This window comes from Meles meles, chromosome 16, assembly GCF_922984935.1.
Source record: "Meles meles chromosome 16, mMelMel3.1 paternal haplotype, whole genome shotgun sequence".
Lineage (NCBI taxonomy): Eukaryota > Metazoa > Chordata > Mammalia > Carnivora > Mustelidae > Meles > Meles meles.
The window spans coordinates 57,334,393-57,356,882 of NC_060081.1; the positions used below are offsets into that span (position 1 = coordinate 57,334,393).

Here is a 22,490-nt window from a genome sequence, read left to right on the forward strand (position 1 = left end):
TCTACACCAACGTGGGGCTTGAACTCAGGACCTGGAGATCAAGAATTGCATGCTCTTCCGACTAAGCCAGCCAGGTACCCCATCCTAGGGTTGTTTTTTTTTTTAAAGATTTATTGGTGTGGGGGGGGCGCCTGGGTGGCTCAGTGGGTTAAAGCCTCTGCCTTTGACTTAGGTCATGATCTCAGGGTCCTGGGATGGAGCCCCACATCAGGCTCCCTGCTAAGCAGGGAGCCTGCTTCCCCCTCTCTCTCTACCTACTTGTGATCTCTCTCTGGCAAAAAATAAAAGCCTTTTAAAAAATTTTATTTATTGGGATGCCTTGGGCTCAGGTCACGATCCCAGTATCCTGGGATGGAGCCCCCACGTCGAGCTCCCTGCTCAGCAGGAAGCCTGCTTTCCCTCTCCTATCCTCGCCCCCCGCTTGTATTCCTTCTCTGTCTGTCAAATACATAAATAAAATCTTTAGAGAAAAAAAGATTTTATTGATTTGAAAGAGAAAGCACATGTGTGCAAGCTGGGGGAGGGGCAGAAGGAAAGGGAGAGAATCCTCAAGCAGATTCCCTGTTGACTGCAGAGCCTGTTAGATTTCACGACTCTGAGAACATGACCTGAGCTGAAAACAGGAATTGGACACTTGGGGCACCTGGGTGGCTCAGTCATTATGCGTCTGCCTCCCACTCAGGTCACGATCCTAGGGTCCAGGGATGGAGCCCCACATCCCACTCCCTGCTCAGTGGGAAGCCTGCTCCTCCCTCTCCCACTCCCCCACCTTGTGTTCCCTCTCTGACTTGTTTCTGTCAAATTAAGCAAACAAACAAACAAATCTTTTTTTTTTTTTAAACAAACAAATCTTTAAGAGTTGGACACCTCACCAACTGAGCCACCCAGGCACCCCAGGAAGGAAGTTTAAGAAACAGCAGAGGTTATCTGTTGGAGGAAACTGAGTAAACGAGAGAAGGATCTTTCTACTTTATTCCTTCTTATATTCTATGTGCACATATTCTTTTTTGACCTGGCAATTCCACACCCATATATTTATACTTCTACTCATGCAAAATGACATACATACAAAAATATTCAGATGCAGCATCATTTATAGGAGAAGAATGGAACCAACCTAAACACCTACCAGGAGGAAACCAGTTAAAAGAAAATCATCCATTTGGAAAACGTGGTGCATCTGTTACAAAGGAGGATGCTGCTCTATTGTTTTTGTTTTCCCCTTTCTCCGTTCAGATGTGGAATGATTTCCAGGTGAAACAGAAAAAAGCAAGACACAGGACGCTGTGTGTGCACTATGCTAGCACTTGCGCGGGGAGTAAGTTAAACTCTACGCCTATGAATTTGCAAATGCAAGAAATATGTCTGAAAGAACACAGAATAAACTGTAACAGTGGTTACTAGGGGAAAGGAATTAGGTAACGGGAATGGGGATGAGAAGGAATTACTTCACAATGTACCTTCTAAACCATGTGGATGTATTATCTACTCAGAATTTTTTTTTTTTAAGATTTTATTTATTTATTTAACAGACAGAGATCACAGAGAAGCAGGCAGAGAGAGAGGAGGAAGCAGGCTCCACTCTGAGCAGAGAGCCGGATGCGGGGCTCGATCCCAGGACTCTGGGATCATGACCTGAGCCAAAGGTAGAGGCTTTAACCCACTGAGCCACCCAGGCACCCCTCTATTCAGAATTTAAAAAAAATTCCTGAGGAAGAGAAATCACATGCTAGGTGGGGCCCTAAAATCTTCGGAACACAAAGCGTTCATGCTTTTCTTGATGTTTTTAACCTGAGTCTGCCCTGAACTGCTCTTAACAAATTCTACCTTTGGACCACAGCTAATTTCACTGAAGACTCACGGCCTTCACCAAAACCAGGATAACTGCTGAAGATTAGAGCACTAGCGCTCTGCAAGGCAGATGACTCTTTCATCCATTCATAGAGACAACTGGATTCAGATCTTTTCTTTAGAAGCTTTTTTTATTCATTGTCTAACCAACAGAGAAGGTCAGCTTGAACCAAAACAAGCTAAAATAGCCTCATTACAACACAACAGGGCACAACCCAAAATGAGGACAGAGGTTGGCCTCAGTTCTTTTCAGAGCAGACCAAGCAAGTATTTATACACAGGTGCCCCATTAAAAACTGATTAGCAATGCACCACCACCCCACAAATGCAGACTGTGTAGAGCGATCGCTGGGGGCTCCCCACATGTGTCAGCCATAAATAAGCCCTTGCTTTTTTGAGGAAAGGGTGACCAGCATGCACCTTGAGTGATGATACCATCTGTTTACTCTGGAACTCTGATGGGGAGGTAACCATTTATTTCCTCCCCTGAATCTGAGATGCAATAATAGCCTTTGTGAATACCTAAAAAGTGTCCTGCAAGACAGGTGCTGGAGGTTCCCTTAACAAAGAATTCAGAGTAATTGTATAGGGCTCTTCAGTACTTAATCCTGTTGTTTTCCAGAAAACTTTGCACATGGGCTCCCAAGAAGCAAGCAGGGCCCTTATCAGCACTCCACAGGCCTGTGACTGAGGTGTGTCTCAGAGCAGCCACCCATGGAAGAGAAGAGGGAAGGGGCCAGAAATCAGCTCAAACACTCCATGCTGCTTCTGACTCGCTCCATCTCGTGCAGAAAGCTGTAGAACTGAGGCAAGGTTAATTCTGGGGAGAGAAAATTCAGCTTCAGGTAAATGTTTCCAACTCCACAGAATCATCCAAGAAAATGAATTTCCACCCAGAGATTTTTTTTTTTCTTTTTCGACTTAGTACATCTAAGCAGCACTTGATGGGTAATTGACCACAATAAAGAACTGAGAGCCTTGAACACAGAAAGGTTCTCGGCTCCCTACAAAAGTGGAGAATTTAAAAATGGCATAACTTCACAGCACAAAGAGATGAAAGGGCATTATTCAGGATGTTCAGCACGACTTCTTCAGCAAGAGCGGCTTGCTCTTCAATCTTCGCTGTCCCTTCTCCCTGCGCTTTCCCTTTGTCAAAGAGGCTCTTCAACTGTGGGGTCTCCAACCTGCTGATGGCTTATTATTTATGAGAGGAGAGGCAGTGGAATGGCTACTCCACAGCTTGGGTGTGACTTTTTTCCCAGAAGAAATGATTTGTGGTGCTTTACAAGCCCACTGATTGAAGAGAACATGGAAAATGTGAAAAGGCTCAAACAGGAATTCAGACTCACCTATGTACAAATTTTCAGTTTGATTTCCTTTCTTAACCACCAACTTTAACTGATTAAAAAAAAGAGGCAATAAAAATTTAAATTAAAATGATAATAGGGCAAAGAAATTCTTGAAATCTTTTCACCTAAACATCAAAGCATCCAGCTTCTGACTTGAGCATCAAAGAGAAGCAATCTGGATCCATGATCACCAAAACTTCCAACAATTCTCATGACTACAAAACAATCAAGCTTTTAAGAAAAATTTAAAGATCCTATTAACCTACGAGTTGGGACATTAACGACCATGTTTTTGGCTGACCACATGGCTCTGAAGTACACGGCACTTCAGTGAACAACCACTTAATTGGGTCTTTAAAAAAATCCAATGACAATTTAATAATTCTTAACCAAGTCAAAAATCAACCCATTTTCACAGATCAGAAGACTTACTTGTAAAAAAATACTTCCCACTTTCTCCAGTTCACTGCTCCCAGATGTCACTGTGACACAAAAGAGAAAATTCGTAAGTGACAGGTTGACAACAGACCTACTCTAACACCTCGATCTCACAGGCTGTCCAGCAGCAGAAGCCATGCAGGGATGAACATGAGGACAGCAAAATGTGCTCTTCAGGAAGTCAACTTACCAAGAGCCATGGATACAAAAACAGTTGCCAAATGCCAGCAGCAATATGAGAGAAGCAGTAGCTAGCCCCAGCTGTGAGCCCTCAGTCTGTGAGGACTGAGGACGTGTGCTCCCCATGGAAACTATGTGAAAGCCTCTGCAACCCCACCCTACATCCCCCAAATGACCCAGAACTAGCTCTAACTAGTTACCTCCAAATTTCCACTCCATATCTATAAGCTGGTTAATCATCAGAGTCTGTCCTATGGCCCATCGAGCAAGGGTGGGGGCACTCTGCTTCCACTAAAACAAAAGCAAAAAGCTGAATCGTAACAATGGGGAAAACGCCCCCTCTTCACTCTGTACCCCAAAACAGCCATGTTTCATATCTATACAGACAAGGGGAAGAATGCAGAACCAGGGTTCAGCCTATATGCACAGATCTGGAAGACGGGGGCAGTAAAGACCAGCAGAAGACCATATAAATGTTTTTCTTTCATTCCAAGATGGAGTCCCAGTTTGGGACAAAAACTGCATGACAGCTAAAGTCAGTCAAATCAGAGGCAAAACATTAGAGATGCACTAAATAGTGCCGCTGTTTAAACACTGTATGTATGTCATTTGCATGAAACCCATTAAGCTGGGGAAATGACACAGAATTGATTGATGGCTTTTCCTTAGTTGGCATTTCTCACTTGTTTCTTTTCATGAAATAAAAGCAAACAATCTTAATTAACTCTGATTAAGAGGAATTATGATACCTTTTCAGAAAAGTAAGTGGCTTTCTCCTCACTAAGACCTATAAGAGAACAGAAAGAGACTTTAACAAAATAAAGAGCTGCCAGGCCTGTCGCCCTGAGCAACCTTGGCAATGACCTACCAAGAGTTATGAGATCAGCCCGGACCTGATCCGCTGTGAGACTCTTCTTCAACGCACCTGGGAAATGGGAGAAATCAGTTAAAAAGGACGTATCAGTTAATCAATTGGCATTAAGTATTAATAGAACAACCGATAGGACAGAGAGGACGAAGGGGATAGACAAAAGATGGGGCTAGCTCCAGGAAAATCTCAGTCCAGCTGGGAAAAAAAGGCACAGAGGAAGCAACTGGAGAAGGGGACAGCATGCTTTGTTTCTTGTACAACACAAGTGTTTACCCCTCCGAAAGCATGAAAGAACTTAGAAAGCAAGAAGGACTTTATGGGCTTGGGGCTGGGGATACCCAATGTGAGCAAGGAATAAGGCCAGAGTCCTGGAGCCAAGCCCGGGAACTCAATGTCAGGCTGGGCAATAAGGGCAACAGCCTAGTGCTGCGCTTTGCCATCCAGAACCACTAAAGATGGGGGGGGGTCATTTAAATTTTATTTTCTCCTAGCACCCCATTAAATTTTAATTAATTAAAATTAAACAAAATTTAAAATTCTGCTCCTCAGATGTACTGTTTCATGTCCTCAATGGCCACAAGGGTCTGGTAGCCATGGTACTGGGCAGTGTGGACTGGAAACCATTTCCACCTATTTAGTTAGTTCTACTGGACAGAGCTGCCAAAGAAAATCAGCTTTCAGGAGGTAAACGAAGATGGAGTAACAGCTGGCTTCTACAATTCCCAAGTCACTTCCAGAGGGGCAGACAAAGCTTCCCCTCAGAAGCCCTAAGAGGCTCCACTCTTAGGGCACTCCCCTGTGGGGGCTGCTTTGTTCTGCTTGCGAGATCCAATTCCTGAAAACAAAGTGTTGCCAGCAATCTGGGCTTCTCAATGTTTAACCTCCGGCTACAGCCTAGAGTCACAATTGGGCAACCGCCTTAAAATTTTCCACTTCTTAGTCTTCCAGAAGCTGACTAATTGAAGAGTAAGGAGACATCCACCACCATCCAGGGAGGGCCCTAGCGTAATACCCTGAGCCCAACTCCCCACCCCCAGCTCACTTCTGAAAAACAATCCTAAAGGCTGTTTGTCCCCTGCAAAATAAACCATGTAAACAAAGGGAGGAAATCTTTTATCGCCAAAATCAGACTGAGCAAGGAAGCTATAGCAAAATGAAAAAGGCAAGACACCAGGAAACCTTGGCCATAAAGGCCCTCCAAGACAGCCACTTCCTAGCCAATTCAATTAATTCATGACTACGACATGTGTAGCTCCTTAGTGTATATCTAGCTCAAATCCAATATTTTACTTGATGATCCCAAAGTACTCTGAAGTGGGGATTACTAATAAAACCTTTAATTTATCAGGAAACTAAAGATAAGAAAGATTAAGCTTTTGGGGAGAAAATGTGGCAAAGCCACAGTCACCAACTGCACTGCCAATAAATCCTCCACCAGATGCGCTCTTGAGAGCACGCTCAAATACACCTGCGGAGCTCTTTAGCAACGTCAGTAGTAAAGATAAAATGTCAGGAACATGGCTGACCAGCTGAACCCACTTTTCTGGGCTCATGAAAAGGCTCATGGAAAGACAGAAGTCACAGTCACTGCACGAGCATTTACTGAGAACCTGCCAGTGCCAGAACTATACTACTGCTGGGAAACATCCATGGACCACACAGACAATGTCTGGCCTTGTGAGGCTTACCTTCTATTGGGAAACGAAAGACTACAACAATAATCTAACAAGTAAGGAAGCCATACAGAGCACGGCTGAAAAGTGCCACAGAGAAAAGCAGCAGAGCTGGGTGAGGTTGGAGTGCTAGGGAACTCTGCTCAACAGTTGATTAAATACCATTTGTGACTACCGTTCATTGCTGATTACTCTGTTTTTGCCCAGTCAGAAAGAACTCCCTTGGGAGAGGAGAAGGGGCATTATCACCTTTTCTTAAATAACAGTTACCCAGGGGCGCCTGGGTGGCTCAGTGGGTTAGGCCACTGCCTTCGGCTTGGGTCATGATCTCAGGGTCCTGGGATCGAGTCCCGCGTCGGGCTCTCTGCTCAGCGGCGAGCCTGCTTCCCTCTCTCTCTCTGCCTGCCTCTCTGCCTACTTGTGATCTCTCTCTGTCAAATAAATAAATAAAAAATCTTTAAAAAAAAAAAAAGTTACCCACAAGGGCTAGAGATCTTGCTAAGTAATAAAATAAAACTAGGCTTAAACAGTAGCCCTACAGCCGAGTTATCTGCATCTAGAAGACAATCACAGTATTAGCAGCAGTGCACTGGCACTCCCTGAAGTAGTTCACGTTGATATCTTCCTTTATTCTTACAGTGATGTAAGAACTTCTATTATAAGCTGTTTTCTGAGGACACTGATTCTCAGAGAGGTTCAGTAACTTGGCTCAAGATCTCAAAGCTGTTAAGTAGCCATGGTGACAAGTAAGCACACAAGGGCCATCCAGCAACCAAACGCAATGTGGGGGCCCTCCCTGGATCCCGCTGACAGCAACCAACTACAGACAAACAAAATGCATGAGACAATGGGGACATCTGAACACTGACTGCATATTTTAATTTCAGATACGATAATGGCATTGTAGCTTGATAAGGGGGAAAAGGAGCCTTTATCTTTTGGAGATAATGACTAGGTATTCAGAAATAAAATGGTATGACCTCCCGAGATGCGACCTCCGAGATGCGCTTTAAAATAATCCAGTTTGGGGCGCCTGGGTGGCTCAGTGGTTTAAGCCACTGCCTTCGGCTCAGGTCATGATCTCAGGGTCCTGGGATCGAGTCCCGCATCGGGCTCTCTGCTCAGCAGGGAACCTGCTTCCCTCTCACTCTCTCTGCCTGCCTCTCTGCCTACTTGTGATCTCTCTCTGTCAAATAAATAAAAATAAAATCTTTAAAAAAAAAAAAAAAAAAAAAGGGGCGCCTGGGTGGCTCAGTGGTTTAAGCCACTGCCTTCGGCTCAGGTCATGATCTCAGGGTCCTGGGATCGAGTCCCGCATCGGGCTCTCTGCTCAGCAGGGAACCTGCTTCCCTCTCACTCTCTCTGCCTGCCTCTCTGCCTACTTGTGATCTCTCTCTGTCAAATAAATAAAAATAAAATCTTTAAAAAAAAAAAAAAAATAAAATAAAATAATCCAGTTTGGAGAGCAGTGAGAAGTGGGCGGGGTGTAGATGAAACAATCTGGCTATGGGCTGATAACTAGTGAAGTCAGGTGTTTTTAAGAATTACATACTAAATAGTAAAAGAAAAACATTAAAAAACAAAAACAAAAGCCACTGGGCTTTATGTCAACCATGGGAGGTACTGGCCCTAGCTTCCCCACTGCAAGATCCTAAACAAGTCACTTCCCTTCTCTAGGGCTCTCTTTATCTCTAAGACAAAGATTAAACTAGAGCAGCACTACAAAACTTTTACCTGACCCTCTCCCTGCAAAAAGAAAGAGGGGGAGGGGAAAGGGGAGGGGAAAGAGAGGACAGGTTCCATGGTTAACTGCTTCTCAGATACTGGGTCAGCAAGTTTCTTTATTGTGGGACTTTTCAGAGACTGAGATATGTTAATGTGTATGTCTCTCCAAGATTCCAAGGCTGGGGTTGGGGGGCAGTATTTCTGGCTTCCGGCTGACCACAGAAGCCTTTTCTGGATTAAAATACCAATTTGGGGGGGGGGGGGGCGCCTGGGTGGCTCAGTTGGTTATTGGACTGCCTTCGGCTCAGGTCATAATTCCAGGATCAAGTCCCGCCTCAGGCTCCCAGCCTCTGGGGAGTCTGCTTCTCCCTCTGATCTTCTCCCCTCTCATGCTCTCTCTTACTTGCTCCCTCTCTCAAAAAAATAAATAAAATCTTAAAAAAGAAAAGAAAATACTAATTTGGGGAAAACTGATCTGGAGGGCTATGGCTCCCCCAGCACTAACAAGCTGTACTTCTACAGGGAGGCCTTCCTACAAGGCAGGCCCAGGATGAGGGACAAGGAAGAGGATGAGGACATGGAAGCCCTTACACTTCAGATGAGACTGGGAAAGCCTTGAATGCCACGCTGAGGATTAGGACCTCACCATGCAAAGTCAGCAGCTGTGAGGTGCAACAAGATCCCAGATGTGCTGCAGGGGGGTACTCCAGGCCAGGCAGGAACCAGGGATGGAAGAACAGACATGGAGATGTTACTGCCACAATACCGCAGGAAGAACTAATAACTTGTTTTGGGTGGAAGAAGAGAATAAGTGATTTATAAGCTACACCCTCAGATGCTTAGTTCTCATAATCTGAGAAGGCACAGGACTGAAACTAACTGAATTATCAATATATAAAGCTAAAGTTTAGCCAAACTGTATTAAGTAATTTGCATATATTAACTCATTCATCCTAATGCCACAACCATACTGCTCTTATTACTGTTTTTCAGCTAAGAAACTGAGGCTGAGGGCGCCTGGGTGGCTCAGTGGGTTAAGCCTCTGCCTTCAGCTCAGGTCATGATCTCGGGGTCCTGGGATCAAGCCCCGCATCGGGCTCTCTGCTCAGCAGGGAGTCTGTTCCCCCCCAACCCCTGCCTGCCTCTGCCTACTTGTAATCTCTCTCTGTCAAATAAATAAGTAAATAAATCTTTAAAAAAAAAAAAGAAAGAAACTGAGGCTGATCTGACCAAGGTTTAATAGCTATATAGATAATGTGACTAACATTCAAATCCATGTAAGCCTGCAAAGCCCACCTCTTGAATGGTATGCTAGTTCTTCAGGGCTCTCTGTACCGACAGTAAATACCTGCTATAAACAATGACAATCAATCTTGCCTGAAAAATATACACCCAACATCCCCTGGGAGGGTCACAGGATCTCCTAAGTTCATCTTAACTCATGCAGCATGTACTAAGCATCTGCTTTATGTCATCACTTTACTTGCAACCTTGGCTCAGGAAAGAAGTAGAAGATCCTCCCGTGACTTCAGAGGAAAAGCTCTCTGTTAAAGTCACAAAACAGACACATGTAAAACAGCATGAACAATAGAAAGCTGTGAACAATTACAGTCCAAAATGAGAACTGTGGATAAAAACCATCTCTCAGAGCTGAGAGGAAGGGAGGTCACCATGGACTGAAGTCAGGAAGGCTTTCTGAGTCAACATGGGCCGAAGCTCCCAGGTTGGGAGGACTGAAGGCAGTTTGACAGGATTGAGGGGGTGGGGAGCAGATCTAACAAAGATGGAAAAGCAGGGATGCAGGGACACCAGAAGACAGAAATCTCCTGAAAAATCAGTTTCCACGTAACTGTTGGGTTGGGTAGACAGGTTTCTTTTCTTTTTCTTTTTTTCAGGTTTCTTTTCTTAAGATTTATTTATTTGACAGAGAGAGAGAGAGAGAGAGAGATCACAAGTAGGCAGAGAGGCAGGCAGAGAGAGATGGGGAAGCAGGCTCCCCACTGAGCAGAGTCCGGTGTGGGGCTCAATTCCAGGACCCTGAGATCATGACCTGAGCTGAAGGAAGAGGCTTAACCCGCTGAGCCACCCAGGCACCCCAGGAGACAGGTTCACTCACAGACAAACCCATCCCCACAGGCCAGAATGAGATGACTCTGGTACCACACTCCCAGGTCCTACCCTACAGAAACACTCACACTGGGGCGTGCTCAATGTCCTGAGGGCAGTCACTGCCGGCACTGTTTCCGAGAGTGAAAGGTTACAAAGATGCGTAGCAATAGGAAGAAAGAGGACTAGCTGAAGAGACATCCGGTGCCTGGCACATTACAGCCCTCAGAAGAATGAAGTCAACGTGGAGAAATCTCTGTGACATACCACGTAAGAAAAAATACAAGCTCAAGAGCACTTTCATGGTTTCCTACCATTCACGAAAAACAAGACTACATGTGTGTGTATGTGCATGTCCGCCAGTGGACAAAAAAATATAAAAGGATACAGGGGCAACTGGATGGCTCAGTTGGTTAAGCAACTGCCTTTGGCTCAGGTCCTGATCCCAGGGTCCAGGAATGGAGGCCCGCTTTGGGCTCCCTGCTCAGCGGGAAGCCTGCTTCAACCTCTGCCAAATCCCTCCAGCTTATGTTCCCTCTCTTGCTGTATTTCTGTCAAATAAATAAATAAAATCTTAAAAAAAAAGATATACACCAAAATTAAACTGCGATGGTGTCTGGAGACAAGAGTAGCATGAGGGAGTGCTTGGGTGGCTCAGGGGGTTAAGCCTCTGCCTTTGGCTCAGGCCATGATCTCAGGGTCCTGGGATCGAGCCCCACGTCGGGCTCTCTGAGCCTGCTTCTCTCTCTCTCTGCTCTCTGCCTGCTTGTGATCTCTGTCAAATAAATAAAAAAAATCTTAAAAAAAAAAAAAAGGTAGCATGAGAGTAGAAGAGGATTTTTCACTTCTGACTCTGCACCGTTAATAGGTTTGCAATGAAAATGTATTGAATCAATTTGTAACTGAAAATGTATTGCAATGAGAATGTATCCCCATGTTTAGAAAGACTGTACATTCTCATCCAGCCTTTGCTTCACATGCCTTTAGCCCACCACAAAGGCAACAAATACAAAAATCCTATGAACAGATGATGAGAAATTTCAGAGTTGGAAACCTCAGGATGCTCTGATTTGAACCCGCAGAACCTCAGGAGCAAAGGACAAGGAAAGGACCTATCCTAAGATATGGGAAGGAGCACAACAGGAACAAATAAACCCCCAACTTTCACTACATCACTGGGCTGAGAGCTTGGGAAGATCAGTCCACTGCTAATTTGTAAAATGTGCAAAGTGCTATTTACCTCCTCTCAACCCCATCAACACTGATTCATTCTTTAAGACTGGCCTCACATGTCGCCTCTCTCTTTACATAAAAATAACGTTTGATTAAATTGCCAAATGTAGCAACTCTGTAGATAATATACAGTCAAAAACAAACAAGACAACCCGTAGTCCCTCCACCCAGATATAACCACAGTTAACATTCTTTTTTTTTTTTTTTTACAAAAATAGGACTGTGGTACATAGTTTCATAAACTATTTTTTTTAAGATTTTATTTATTCGACAGAGATCACAAGTAGCAGAGAGGCAGGCAGAGAGAGAGAGAGAAGGAAAAGGCTCCCTGCTAAGCAGAGAGCCCAATGTGGGACTCGATCCTAGGACTCTGAGGTCATGACTTAAGCCGAAGGCAGAGGCTTTAACCCACTGTGCCACCCAGGCGCCCCGAAACTATTATTTTTATTAAACAGTATATTGTGAACAATTTTCTGTATCATTACGTTTTCCTCATTAGCACCTTTTAAAATTATTACAGAATTTGAAAAGAGCAACCTTTTACTGAGGTACTATGTTGTGCATACCATTTACATTATCTCAATCTTCAAAATGAGCCCCCTCAGTTTACCATGAAAAAGCTCAGATTGGCAGGAAAATGTTAGGAGGGGTTGAGGGGTTGTTGCTAAGGGCTGGGAGAGACTGGGTACCTAAGTGACAGACCCACATCTACCTAACTCAGAACCATGAATTTTGACCACTATGATGTTCCCCTGTAAAAACAGACCTCCATGCATTATACTAATCTCGAGCTTCTGGGCAATTTATTTCTTATTTTTCTGTATCATCAAAACAGTGCTATGATGGATATCCCTACAGCTAAACCTTCGTGATCACTTCCCTCCTGACTAGAGATTTTCCTGATTGCTCTAAGCAAATTACCTCCAAAACCATCTGCAGTGAAAGACCTTTTTTATTTTCAATCCACTGTGGACTGATATTTTTGTCAAGTACAATGAAAATTTAGAAAAATGCATATAAAATATAAGTCCCAGATGGTTAAAGTGGTAAATTTTACATTATATCTTTTTAAAAATATTTTGTATCCTTCTCTTTTTTTTTTAAAGATTTTATTTATTTATTTGACAGAGATCACAAGTAGGCAGAGGGGCAGGCAGAGAGAGAGAAGCAGCAGGCTCCCTGTCGAGTGGACAGCCCGATTCGGGGCTCGATCCCAGGACCCTGGGATCATGACCTGAGCTGAAGGCAGAGGCTTTAACCCACTGAGCCACCCAGGCATCCCTACATTATGTGTATCTTACCACATTAAACACACGCGTGTGCACATGCGTGCCCATGAGGTGCCCGGCTGCTTTTAGTCAGTAGAACATGCGACTCCTGATTTCAGGGTTATGAGTTTGAGTCCCACATTGGGTGTAGAGACTACTTAAAAATAAAATCTTTATTTTTTTTTTTAAGATTTTATTTATTTATTTGACAGAGACACAGCAAGAGAAGGAACACAAGCAAGGAAAGTGGGAGAGGGAGAAGTAGGGTCCCCGCTCAGCAGGGAGCCAGATGCGGCTCTATCCCAAGACACCCCCCCACCCCCGGAATCATGACCTGAACCAAAATCAGATGTATAATGACTAGCCACCCAGGTGCCCCAGAAATAAAATCTTTTAAAAAAATACAGGCCCCATTTGAAAAATCAGTAGATTCAAAAGATTTTGACCAAATTGCTATAAAAGCTTCTAAATGCTTACTCTTGATTTCTGTACTTACAGTGCAGAGGACCAGACGGCAGTCTGAGAACAGAAGCTGGGATGCAGACTGCATTCTGAGCTGCACCTCTATTACATTTTATTGCAGTTCTGTGTACCCGGCTTCTTCCCTTCCTGGACTTTGAGTCCTGCCCCTATCTGGTTCTCTACTGAGTGAGCTGGCTCAGTGCCAGAGCAGCTTGTAGACCCTATGGAATGAAGAATTCAATTTAGTATCTCCAGCCTCAGCTGCTAGAGAGGCTACTCACCGTTTGGAATCAGAAGGAGGCTTTTCACAATGCTTCTGAGAGGGCCAAGACTGATCTGATTGGTGGTGGCAAACTCAGAGAGCTGAGCCAGAAACCTTTCCACCTGAAGAAAGGGAACAAACCGGGCCTTCACTTGCTTAGCATCTCAGGGCTGCAGACCCACACTCAGAACTCTCCCTATTACAAGGTACTTTACCTCTTTTGGCTCAGTCAGGAAGTGGAAAAGCACTTCTGTCAAGGCTGAGAACTGCTGTGAAGAGAATGACAGAACATCAGTAACATTCTACTCCTGGGTCAGTGTTCCCACATCCCATCCAACTACAGACCCTTAAGAGAGAACACACAGGGACGCCTGGGTGGCTCAGTGGGTTAAGCCTCTGCCTTCAGCTCAGGTCATGATCCCAGCGTCCTGGGATCAAGTCCCACATCCGGCTCCTTGCTCAGCAGGGAACCTGCTTCTCCCTCTGCCTCTGCCTGCCACTCTGTCTGCCTGCGCTCACTTGCTCTGTCAAATAAATAAATAAAATCTTAAAAAAAAAAAAGAGAGAACATATAGGTATTGATAATCTGTTTGATCATCTTCAAGTTCAAATATTCACAACACCTACTATCCAGTGTCAATATATCAGTAATACTATATTGTCTGAAAAACTTGTGTATTTTACTGGAACACTTGGGAGATATACAGATACTGTGAGTGTATGCACACACATGCATATACACATCTCAAGGGTCCAAGTACACGTGTATACAGACACACACACACACACACACACACACACACACATGACCTGAAAGGGAGATCACTGGAAGATTAATAGTAGTTGCTTTTTTCTTTTTGTTTATATTTCCACATATTTATTATTCAAACACAAGCCAATCCAAACAATACGATTTCTTCTTTTTCCACCCCACACAAATGTTAACATACTATACAAACTTTTTCTCTATCTTGCCTTTTTTTTTTAAAAAAAAAAGACTTCATTTCTTCATTTGACACAGAGAGAGATCACAAGCAGAGAGAGAGGCAGGCAGAGAGAGAGGGAGAAGCGGGCTCCCCACTGAGCAGAGAGCCCAATGCAGGGCTCGATCCCAGGACCCTGAGATCATGACCTGAGCTGAAGGCAGAGGCTTAACCCACTGAGCCACCCAGGTGCCCCTCCATCTTGTCTTTTAAAGCAGTTATTTCTGTGTAGTGAGATTTTGGGTGATTTATTTTCTTCTGTCTATCCGTATTTTCTGGGTTTCTTCCCCGACAAACGTCTTATGTATATGACAAAACAGTAAAGTTATACTTTATTATCTACTATCCTAGAACACTTTCTTATTCTTTTAAGAATAACAGTTTTCATTTTTTTAGTAATAAAATAAAATTACTCTCCCTGACACCCCCCTATCTAAGTCCTACTGCCCACAGGTGGTTACTGCTAATACCTATGGCCTTCCCAGAATTGCATTTGAATTTAATTTCTTTTAAATACAAATGAGATGATGATAGTGAACCTGTACCCTGCCTTTTTTCATCCAATTTTATCTTAGAGATTCATCTTGTCAGTAGATACAATTCTACCCAGTCTTTTTTTTTTTTTTTTAAGATTTTACTTATTTGGGGCCCCTGGGTGACTCAGTGGGTTAAAGCCTCTGCCTTCGGCTGGGATCTAGCCCCACATCAGGCTCTCTGCTCAGCAGGGAGCCTGCTTCCCTTCCCCTCTCTCTGCCTGTCTCTCTGCCTACTTGTGTTCTCTGTCTGCCAAATAAATAAATAAATAAATAAAATCCTTAAAAAAAAAAAAAAGATTTTATTTATTTGTCAGAGGGAGAGAAAGAGCACGCCCAAGCAGGGGGAGAGACAGGCAGACAGAGAAGCAGGCTCCCTGCTAAGCAAGGAGCCTGATGCAGGACTCAATCCCAGAACCCTGGGATCATGACCTGAGCCAAAGGTAGGCAATTCACCAACTGAGTCATCCAGGCATCCCTCTACCCAGTTTTTTTTTTTTTTTAAAGTAATTTCTACACCCAATTTGGCGCTCGAACTAACAACCCTGAGATCAAGAGTGGCACGCTCCTCCGACGGAGCCAACCAGGTACCTCTCCAGCCAATTCTTTTAACAACTGCACGGCATTCAACTATATAGACTTAGAATGTGTGCCTACTTTGTTGTTATTCTAAATAATACTGCAATGAATATCCTCCCACATATTTCTTTGTGACATGTGTCTATACAATACTTTTTTTTAAGATTTTATTTATTTATTCGAGAGAGAGTGCAAGAATGGGAGAGAGCATTAGAGGGGAGAGGTCAGAGGGAGAGAAGTAGGATCCCCTCGGAGCCGGGACCTGATGCGGGACTCAATCCCAAGGATTCCAGGTTCATGACCTGAGCTGAAGGCAGTTGCTTAACCAACTGAGCCACCCAGGTGCCCTAAAATACATTTTTAAAAATATATCTTAAGTGAAATGATATATGCATTTTAAAATCCGAGAAAATGTTACCAAACTGTCCTGCAAAGAAGTTGCATGGATTTATACTCACACCTGCCAATGGCACAGAAGTGTCTACTCCCTCAAAACTTAATGGATATTCCCTGGAAAAACTTTAACCAAGGCTGAACCAGGGGTTGTCTTTCTGCAGTACTTATGATACTGGGTATTAGCCTTGCATGGCTGCTGATTCTATAAAGTAAAACAAGAAAATTCAGGGACTAGTTACACACTGTGTCTTCAGACTATGAGTTTTCCTTTATTTCCCCCTGCAATCTGTGGACTGTCAGGTCTTTGGCTAACTATTTTCTGTGTCATCCTGGGCCTTTTAAAATGGAGCAGCGGGGATGCCTGAATGGCTCAGTCGTTAAGGGTCTGCCTTTGCTCCGGTCATGATCTCAGGGTCCTGGGATCTAGTCCTGCATCAGGCTCTCTTCTCAGTGGGGAGCCTGCCTCTCCCTCTGCCCTTCTCCCTGCTTGTGTACATTTTGTCTCTCTCAAATAAATAAATATAATCTTAAAAAAAAAAAGAAAAATGGAGTGGCTGAGAAGCCTTCCAGTGGCTTTTCCATTTCCAGACCTCAGCCTCGCATTCAGGCTCAATCTCCCTGTGAGGTCAACCTAATTTGGTCTGCAGGACATGCTGAGCCCCATCCCTATCTCCACTTTTCCAGAACCTCCTTTATCCTTCAGTGTCCTACCATCAGGACACCACCACCCTCCCAACAAGAAAGTGACCTACCCAGATTCTTAACTTCTGAGGCTCCCTCTCGGAACCTTGCCTGAGGGCACTTAGAATTTTAAATCTTGATAAGAAACAGAGACTTGTCTTAGCAGAGAACGCTCCATGTACCTGCCTTAGAATGCTCATAGAGCCTCAGTTATCAGAGTGCGCAGGTAAGCATTTGTTGAATAAATCTTCCCGAAACACCTTTCCCATTCTTTGCCTTTGTATCTGCATAGCTGTCTCCTTCTGGAATGCTCACCTGCTCATCATCATCCATGAAATCAAATCTTAACTATTCTCAGCAGTAAATATATGGAAAGATGTTCAAGATCATTCCAGATGAGAAATGCAAATCAGCAAAACAAGGAAATACCACTTTTTAACTTATCAGATCTTCAAAAATATAAGTTTGATAAGACCAGTGCTGGTGAAAGTACCAGGAAACAGACATGCTTGCACTGTTGATGAGAGGATTAAACTGGGACTTTTCCAGACGGCAATTTGATAGTCCTATCTAATTTTTAAATGCTCCTATCTCTTGACCTAGTAATTCCATTGCAGGAAGTATACCCTTCAGATATGTTCCAAAAAGTAAACCCAGACACATTTACACAAAGCAATTCACTGACAGCATTGTTTATAAAAACAAAAAACTGAAAGCAACTTAAGTGTCTATTAATATAGGGTGGGTAAAATAAATTATGGTAGATCCATTTCAAGGAATATCACACAATCCCTTTTGTGTAAAAGAAGATTTTAACAGATACCCATATATATAAAGGCAGATGCAGGGTTTTTTTCTACAAAGATACAAAAGAAACTATTAAAATGACTTTCTGCAAGCAAGAGAAATAGGTATTCTATTTTAATCTTATACCTTTGGGGGCGCTTGTGTGGCTCAGGTCATGATCCCAGAGTGCTGGGATGGAGGGCCACTTCAGCCTCCATGCTCAGTGGGAAGCCTGTTTTTCCCTTTTCCTCTCCCCCCAGGCTTGTGCTCACTCTCTCTCTCTATCTCAAATAAATAAATAGAATCTTTAAAAAAAATTTAGACCTTTGAATACTGCTTGAATTTTCTAACTGTATGTGTTGCTTTCATTTACAGCTAGGTGAGAAGACCGTAGACCATTTGTTTTCTTCTTCATATTTTTCTGAATTTCCTCTCTCATAACCATTCTAAAAATTATTATTTTTTTACTCCTATTCTCAAAGATGCTCATTATGTAGGACTGGCCACAGGCATCAGAGAACACATCTAGGTGCACTTAATACTGTGCTGGATCTCTGTTTCCTGACCTGACCTAGCAGATCACACTTCTCCAGCATAAAAGGCTGTGCCCATCATGCCTTTGCAAACCTCACTGGGTTCAGTGGCTATCTGGTATAGAGTAGGCATTCCGAAAAATATCCACTGAGTGAGCAATAAATGTTGATACCCACATTGATACAATGATTCTTTTCCTCCCAGATGCCTAGGCCTCAAACTTCAAAATAAATTCAGCCAATAGAGTGGGTACTTGGAAAAATCTGATCATCCAAAAAGGCAGGGGAAAGACCAGATCATCAGGAAAAAGCTTTGTGTGTTAAAAAACGAAGATAAAGGGGCAGCTGGCTGGCTCAGTCTTAAGAGCATTTAAATATACCAGGGTTTTGAGTTTGAGCTCCCCGCCCCCAACACTGGGTATGGAGAAACACAAAGAAAAAACAAAGAAATGAACAAATCACACACACACACACACACACACACACACCCGACCCCGGCCACCCAAAACGTAAAAAAAGGTAAGGATCCAGAGTGGGGTTTTTTTGGTTTTGTTTTTAAACATTCTACATCCAATGTGGAGCCCCATACAGCCCTAACTCATAACCCAGAGATCAAGACCTGACCTAACATCAAGAGTCAGACACCCAACCTACTGAGTCACCCAGGCACCCTGGAGTGTGTTTTAAAGTTAGAATATGGGGGCCGTCTGGGTGGCTCAGTGGGTTAAGCCTCTGCCCTTGGCTCAGGTTATGGTCTCAGGGTCCTGGAATCAAGCCCTGCATCTGGCTCTCTGCTCAGCAGTGAGCCTGCTTCCCCCTCTCTCTCTGCCTGCCTCTCTACCTGTGATCTGTCTGTCAAATAAATAAATAAAATCTTAAAAAAAAATAAAGTTAGAATACGAGGGCAAGCTCTGATTTTAAAGAATGTGGTTTATGTTTTTTTCTATAATACCAAGTTGGAGGTAAACTTAGGAATCCTACCACCCTGCAGCTTCAAAAAAGGTTTTTAGTAGCAGAATCTTTTTTATTCTCCAAATGGAAACCTTCCAGAAAGTCCTGCCACATAAACACGTGAAAGCTAAGCTACCTAGTTGGGGATTTCATCCACAAAGCTCTGTTCTGTATGTTTCATTCCCCAGAATCTAAAGTCAAGCATCTGGTCCTGAATTCCTGGCTTTGCAACTTCCTGGCTGCCTGACCTTAAACAGGTAAATTTCTTTCCTGGAACCATTTTCCTTACCTGTAAAATGGGGATAGTAACAGCACCTACCTTTTAGGGGTGCTACACATAAAGCACTGAAAACAGTGCCTGCCACATGGTACATGCTCAATAAATTGACGGCTCTTTTTGACTGCTCTGTGATTCAGTCCCCTTAATCCTGTAAAATGCGGATAATAACAGTACCTACCTCCTATGGTGGTTCTAAGGACTCAATGGCTTAGTAATATATATAAAAGCACTTAGGAGCGGCTGGGTGGCTCAGTCAGTTAAGTGTCTGCCTTCAGCTCAGGTCATGATTCTAGGGTCCTGGGATCCCTGCTCTTCGGTGAGCCTGCTTCTCCCTTTCCCTTCCCCCATTCGTTCTCTCAATCTGTTTCAAATAAGTAAATAAAATCTTTAAAAAAAAAAGGGCACTTAGAAGTGCTGTGTGATAAACAGTGGCCACTAGCCACATGCAGCTATTAAATATTTGAAAAAGGCTAGTCTAATTTGAGATGTAAAGTGCACACCGGAATCAGAAAAATGAGTATCAAAGCACCTGGGTGGCTCAGTGGGTTAAAGTCTCTGCCTTCCCCTCAGGTCCTGAACCCAGGGCCCTAGGACCCTGCATCGGTCTCTCTGCTCAGCAAGGAGCCTGCTTTCCCCTCTCTGCCTGCCTGCCTCTCTGCCTACTTGTGACCTGTCAAACAAATAAATAAGATCTTAAAAAAAAAATTAGTATCAAAAATTAAAATATCTCATTGATATTTTATATGGATTACATGTTGAAATAATAATATTTTGATACAGTGGATTAAAAAACATTTTTAAAAAGATTTTATTTATTTATTTGACAGAAAGAGACACAAGGAGAGAGGGAAACAAGCAGGGGGAGTGGGAGAGGGAGAAACAGGCTTCCTGTGCAGGAAGTCCGATGCGGGGCTCAATCCCAGGACCCTGAGATCATGACATGAGCTGAAGGTAGATGCTTAACGCCTCAACCACCCAGGCGCCCCTAAAAAAAACATTTTGTTTCATTTTTACTTTGTTTTAAAAGATTTTAATTTATTTATTAGAGAGAGAGCACGAATGGGGGGAGAGGCAGAGGGAGAAGCAGACTCCCTATTCTAGCTCCCTAGGGAGTCTGACAACTTGGGGACTCAATCCCAGGACCCTGAGATCAGACGCTCAACAGACTGAGCCACTCCAGCCCCCCTTTATTTACTTTTCATTTTTACTTATTTATTTTTAATTTTATCTATTTGAGAAAGAGAAAGCACACACAAGCAGGGGTGGGAGTGGTAGAGGGAAAGAGAGAAGCAGACTCCCCTTCCAGGGAGCTCAACGCAGGACTCAATCCCAGGACCCTGAGATCCTGACCTGACTGGAAGGCAGATCCTTAACTGACTGAGCCACCCAGGCGCCCTATTTTTTTTTTTTTTTTTTTACTTTTTAAAGATGTTATTTTCAAGTAAGAGATCTCTACACCCAAGGTGGGATTTGAACTCACAATCCCGAAATCAAGGGTCACAGCCCTCCAACTCTTTAATTTTTAAATGTGACTACCAGAAAATGTAAAATTAGACATGTGGCTTGCAATTTATTTCTGTTGGACAAAGGGGTTTCAGAATATGTCTGGCATTATAATTTGTGTTACTTTATGAGAAACAGTAAGTTGTGAGGGATGTTGAGATGAAGGAGAGAGACCCCCCACCTCCTTGGAAGTTACAACCCAGTGGGGGAAATAGATGTACCTTTACAATGGTGGTGAGAAGTGTCATTTTAACTTATTTAGTTTGGCTGCCTTGGTGCTTTGAAAAGGGCATGTCAACCGGCAGAGGAGCAGGAAGTTGGCTGGCCGGCATTTGCTGCCTGAACAAGCAAAAACAGCTTTTCCAGCTCCACTACTACCAAAGGGTGTGTGTTGGGGGCGGGGGATGGGTCCTCCACAGTGTACAGTAATATGGCTTTTTTCTTTTGAGGACTGCCAGATAGTCCCCCTAATCGGAGCCTCAGGCCATTACCCAACCCCGAATGTGACCACGGACTACCTGTCCCCCACTCCAGGCTCCCCTAACCCCCGCTGGATGCCAAGACCCCCCCTCAGTCTCCCTCACCCGCCTTCCTACTGAACATCTCAGTCCCTCCCTGGCCCACCAAATTCCTCAGCTCCCCAAACTCGCACTATTATCTCACTTCCCCAAATTCCCTTCAGCCTTATCAAGACGCCCCTCGGTTCCTCCGCTAAAACCCCACATATTCTCCTCGTTCCCAGGACTCCCGGAAGTCCCACCTCTGAGCGTCCCCCCCCCCACACACACACCCGCCCCGGCCCCCTCAGCTTGCCCGTAGGCCTCTAGAGATTCCTCGGCCCCCCGAACTCGCCTCAGATCCCGGATTCCCCCTTAGCCCGCCCCTGAATCTCCCTCTGGACACACGGCACACCGGACGCCCCCCTGCCTAGCCCGTCCCACTCTCCTCGCCCCGAGGCGGCCCTCGGCCCACACCCCTCCCCTCCCTCAGCCCTCGGGACCCACGCTAGCCCGCGCCCCGGCCGCCCGACCCACCTGCGCGCCCAGCTGATTCAGTTGCTGCATGTCGCCGCCCACGGCCTCGGGCACGGGGTCCTGAGTGCAGTGCAGCCGGCCCATGGCGTCCGCTCGGCCCCGCAGGGCCCGCCGCCTCCTAGCTTCCTTGTCGCTGCCGCCTGCCTCGCCGCGCTTCCGCAGCCGCACTTTCGCCACGGCGGGCGAAGCCGCCGCGCGCTCCTCCCCCGGGCGGGGCGGGGCGCCCTCGCGGAGCCGCGGACACGCGCGGGCCCCGGTGGGGCGGGACGGCCTCGCGGACCGCGGGGCGGGGCGGGGCGGGGCGGGGCGGGATGCACTCGCTGCACCGCAGAAGCACGCGCCCCAGCGACCGCTGGAGAGCCCCCAAGAGCCCAGCTGCCGAACGTGGGATTCCTGAGGGGATCTCCCTCTGCGGGACCTCACAACACAAAGCTTGGCCTCCCTGAACCTCGGTGTCACTCTCTGTAAAATGAACCTAGGGATAGCTGCTTAACTGAGGTAATCCTCCCAAAACGTTTAGAGCGTGGCCTGACCCACGGGAGGTCCTCCATCAGTGGCTACCAGATATTAACTTAGTTCTGATGCATTCAGCAGATACTTGTTGCAGGCCTACTCTGCCAGACCCAGGAGATAGAGAAGTGAACCATGCAGGCCCAGTGTCCCGCCCCAGGACAGCTCACATCAGAGCAGAGCTGTAAGGACTCAAACTTGGGCTTGCGGAAGAATCTTCTGGAGGACTTGCTGTAATGCAGATGGCTGGGCCCCACCCCCAGAGTATCTGATCCAGAAGGGTTTAGGGTAGAGCCTGAGAAT

General features: G+C 44.9%; 1 protein-coding gene across 5 annotated transcripts; it reads right to left on the reverse strand.

The window, feature by feature from the left end:
- Positions 1-1,963: 1,963 nt before the first annotated feature.
- On the reverse strand, positions 1,964-21,898 carry COMMD7 (COMM domain containing 7). Of its 5 annotated transcripts, none has more exons than XM_045981383.1 (10): positions 21,678-21,898; positions 13,634-13,684; positions 13,438-13,540; positions 8,734-8,871; positions 4,687-4,743; positions 4,568-4,605; positions 4,019-4,109; positions 3,633-3,682; positions 3,201-3,249; positions 1,964-2,671 (listed from the first exon to the last, which is right to left on the reverse strand). In XM_045981383.1, the coding sequence occupies exons 1-10, from the start codon at positions 21,759-21,761 to the stop codon at positions 2,595-2,597; spliced, it is 738 nt and encodes a 245-aa protein (XP_045837339.1). In that variant the 5' UTR covers positions 21,762-21,898; the 3' UTR covers positions 1,964-2,594. The 5 variants fall into 5 exon arrangements, with proteins under 5 accessions (XP_045837339.1, XP_045837338.1, XP_045837340.1 ...); XM_045981382.1 differs by having other exon boundaries at positions 13,634-13,687; positions 21,678-21,891; XM_045981384.1 differs by having other exon boundaries at positions 8,734-8,778; positions 13,634-13,687; positions 21,678-21,888.
- Between the last annotated feature and the right edge of the window lie 592 nt (positions 21,899-22,490).

What these genes read in the sequence shown, in the direction of transcription:
- COMMD7 (XM_045981382.1), bottom strand. Translation starts at nt 21,761, where the DNA reads ATGGGCCGGCTGCACTGCACTCAGGACCCCGTGCCCGAGGCCGTGGGC. An exon ending in GGCTGATCTCATAACTCTTG is followed by an intron (nt 4,606 to 4,686) that starts GTAGGTCATTGC and finishes GTTCTCTTATAG; the next exon opens with GTCTTAGTGAGGAGAAAGCC. An exon ending in TGGGAAGTATTTTTTTACAA is followed by an intron (nt 3,250 to 3,632) that starts GTAAGTCTTCTG and finishes TTTTTTAATCAG; the next exon opens with TTAAAGTTGGTGGTTAAGAA.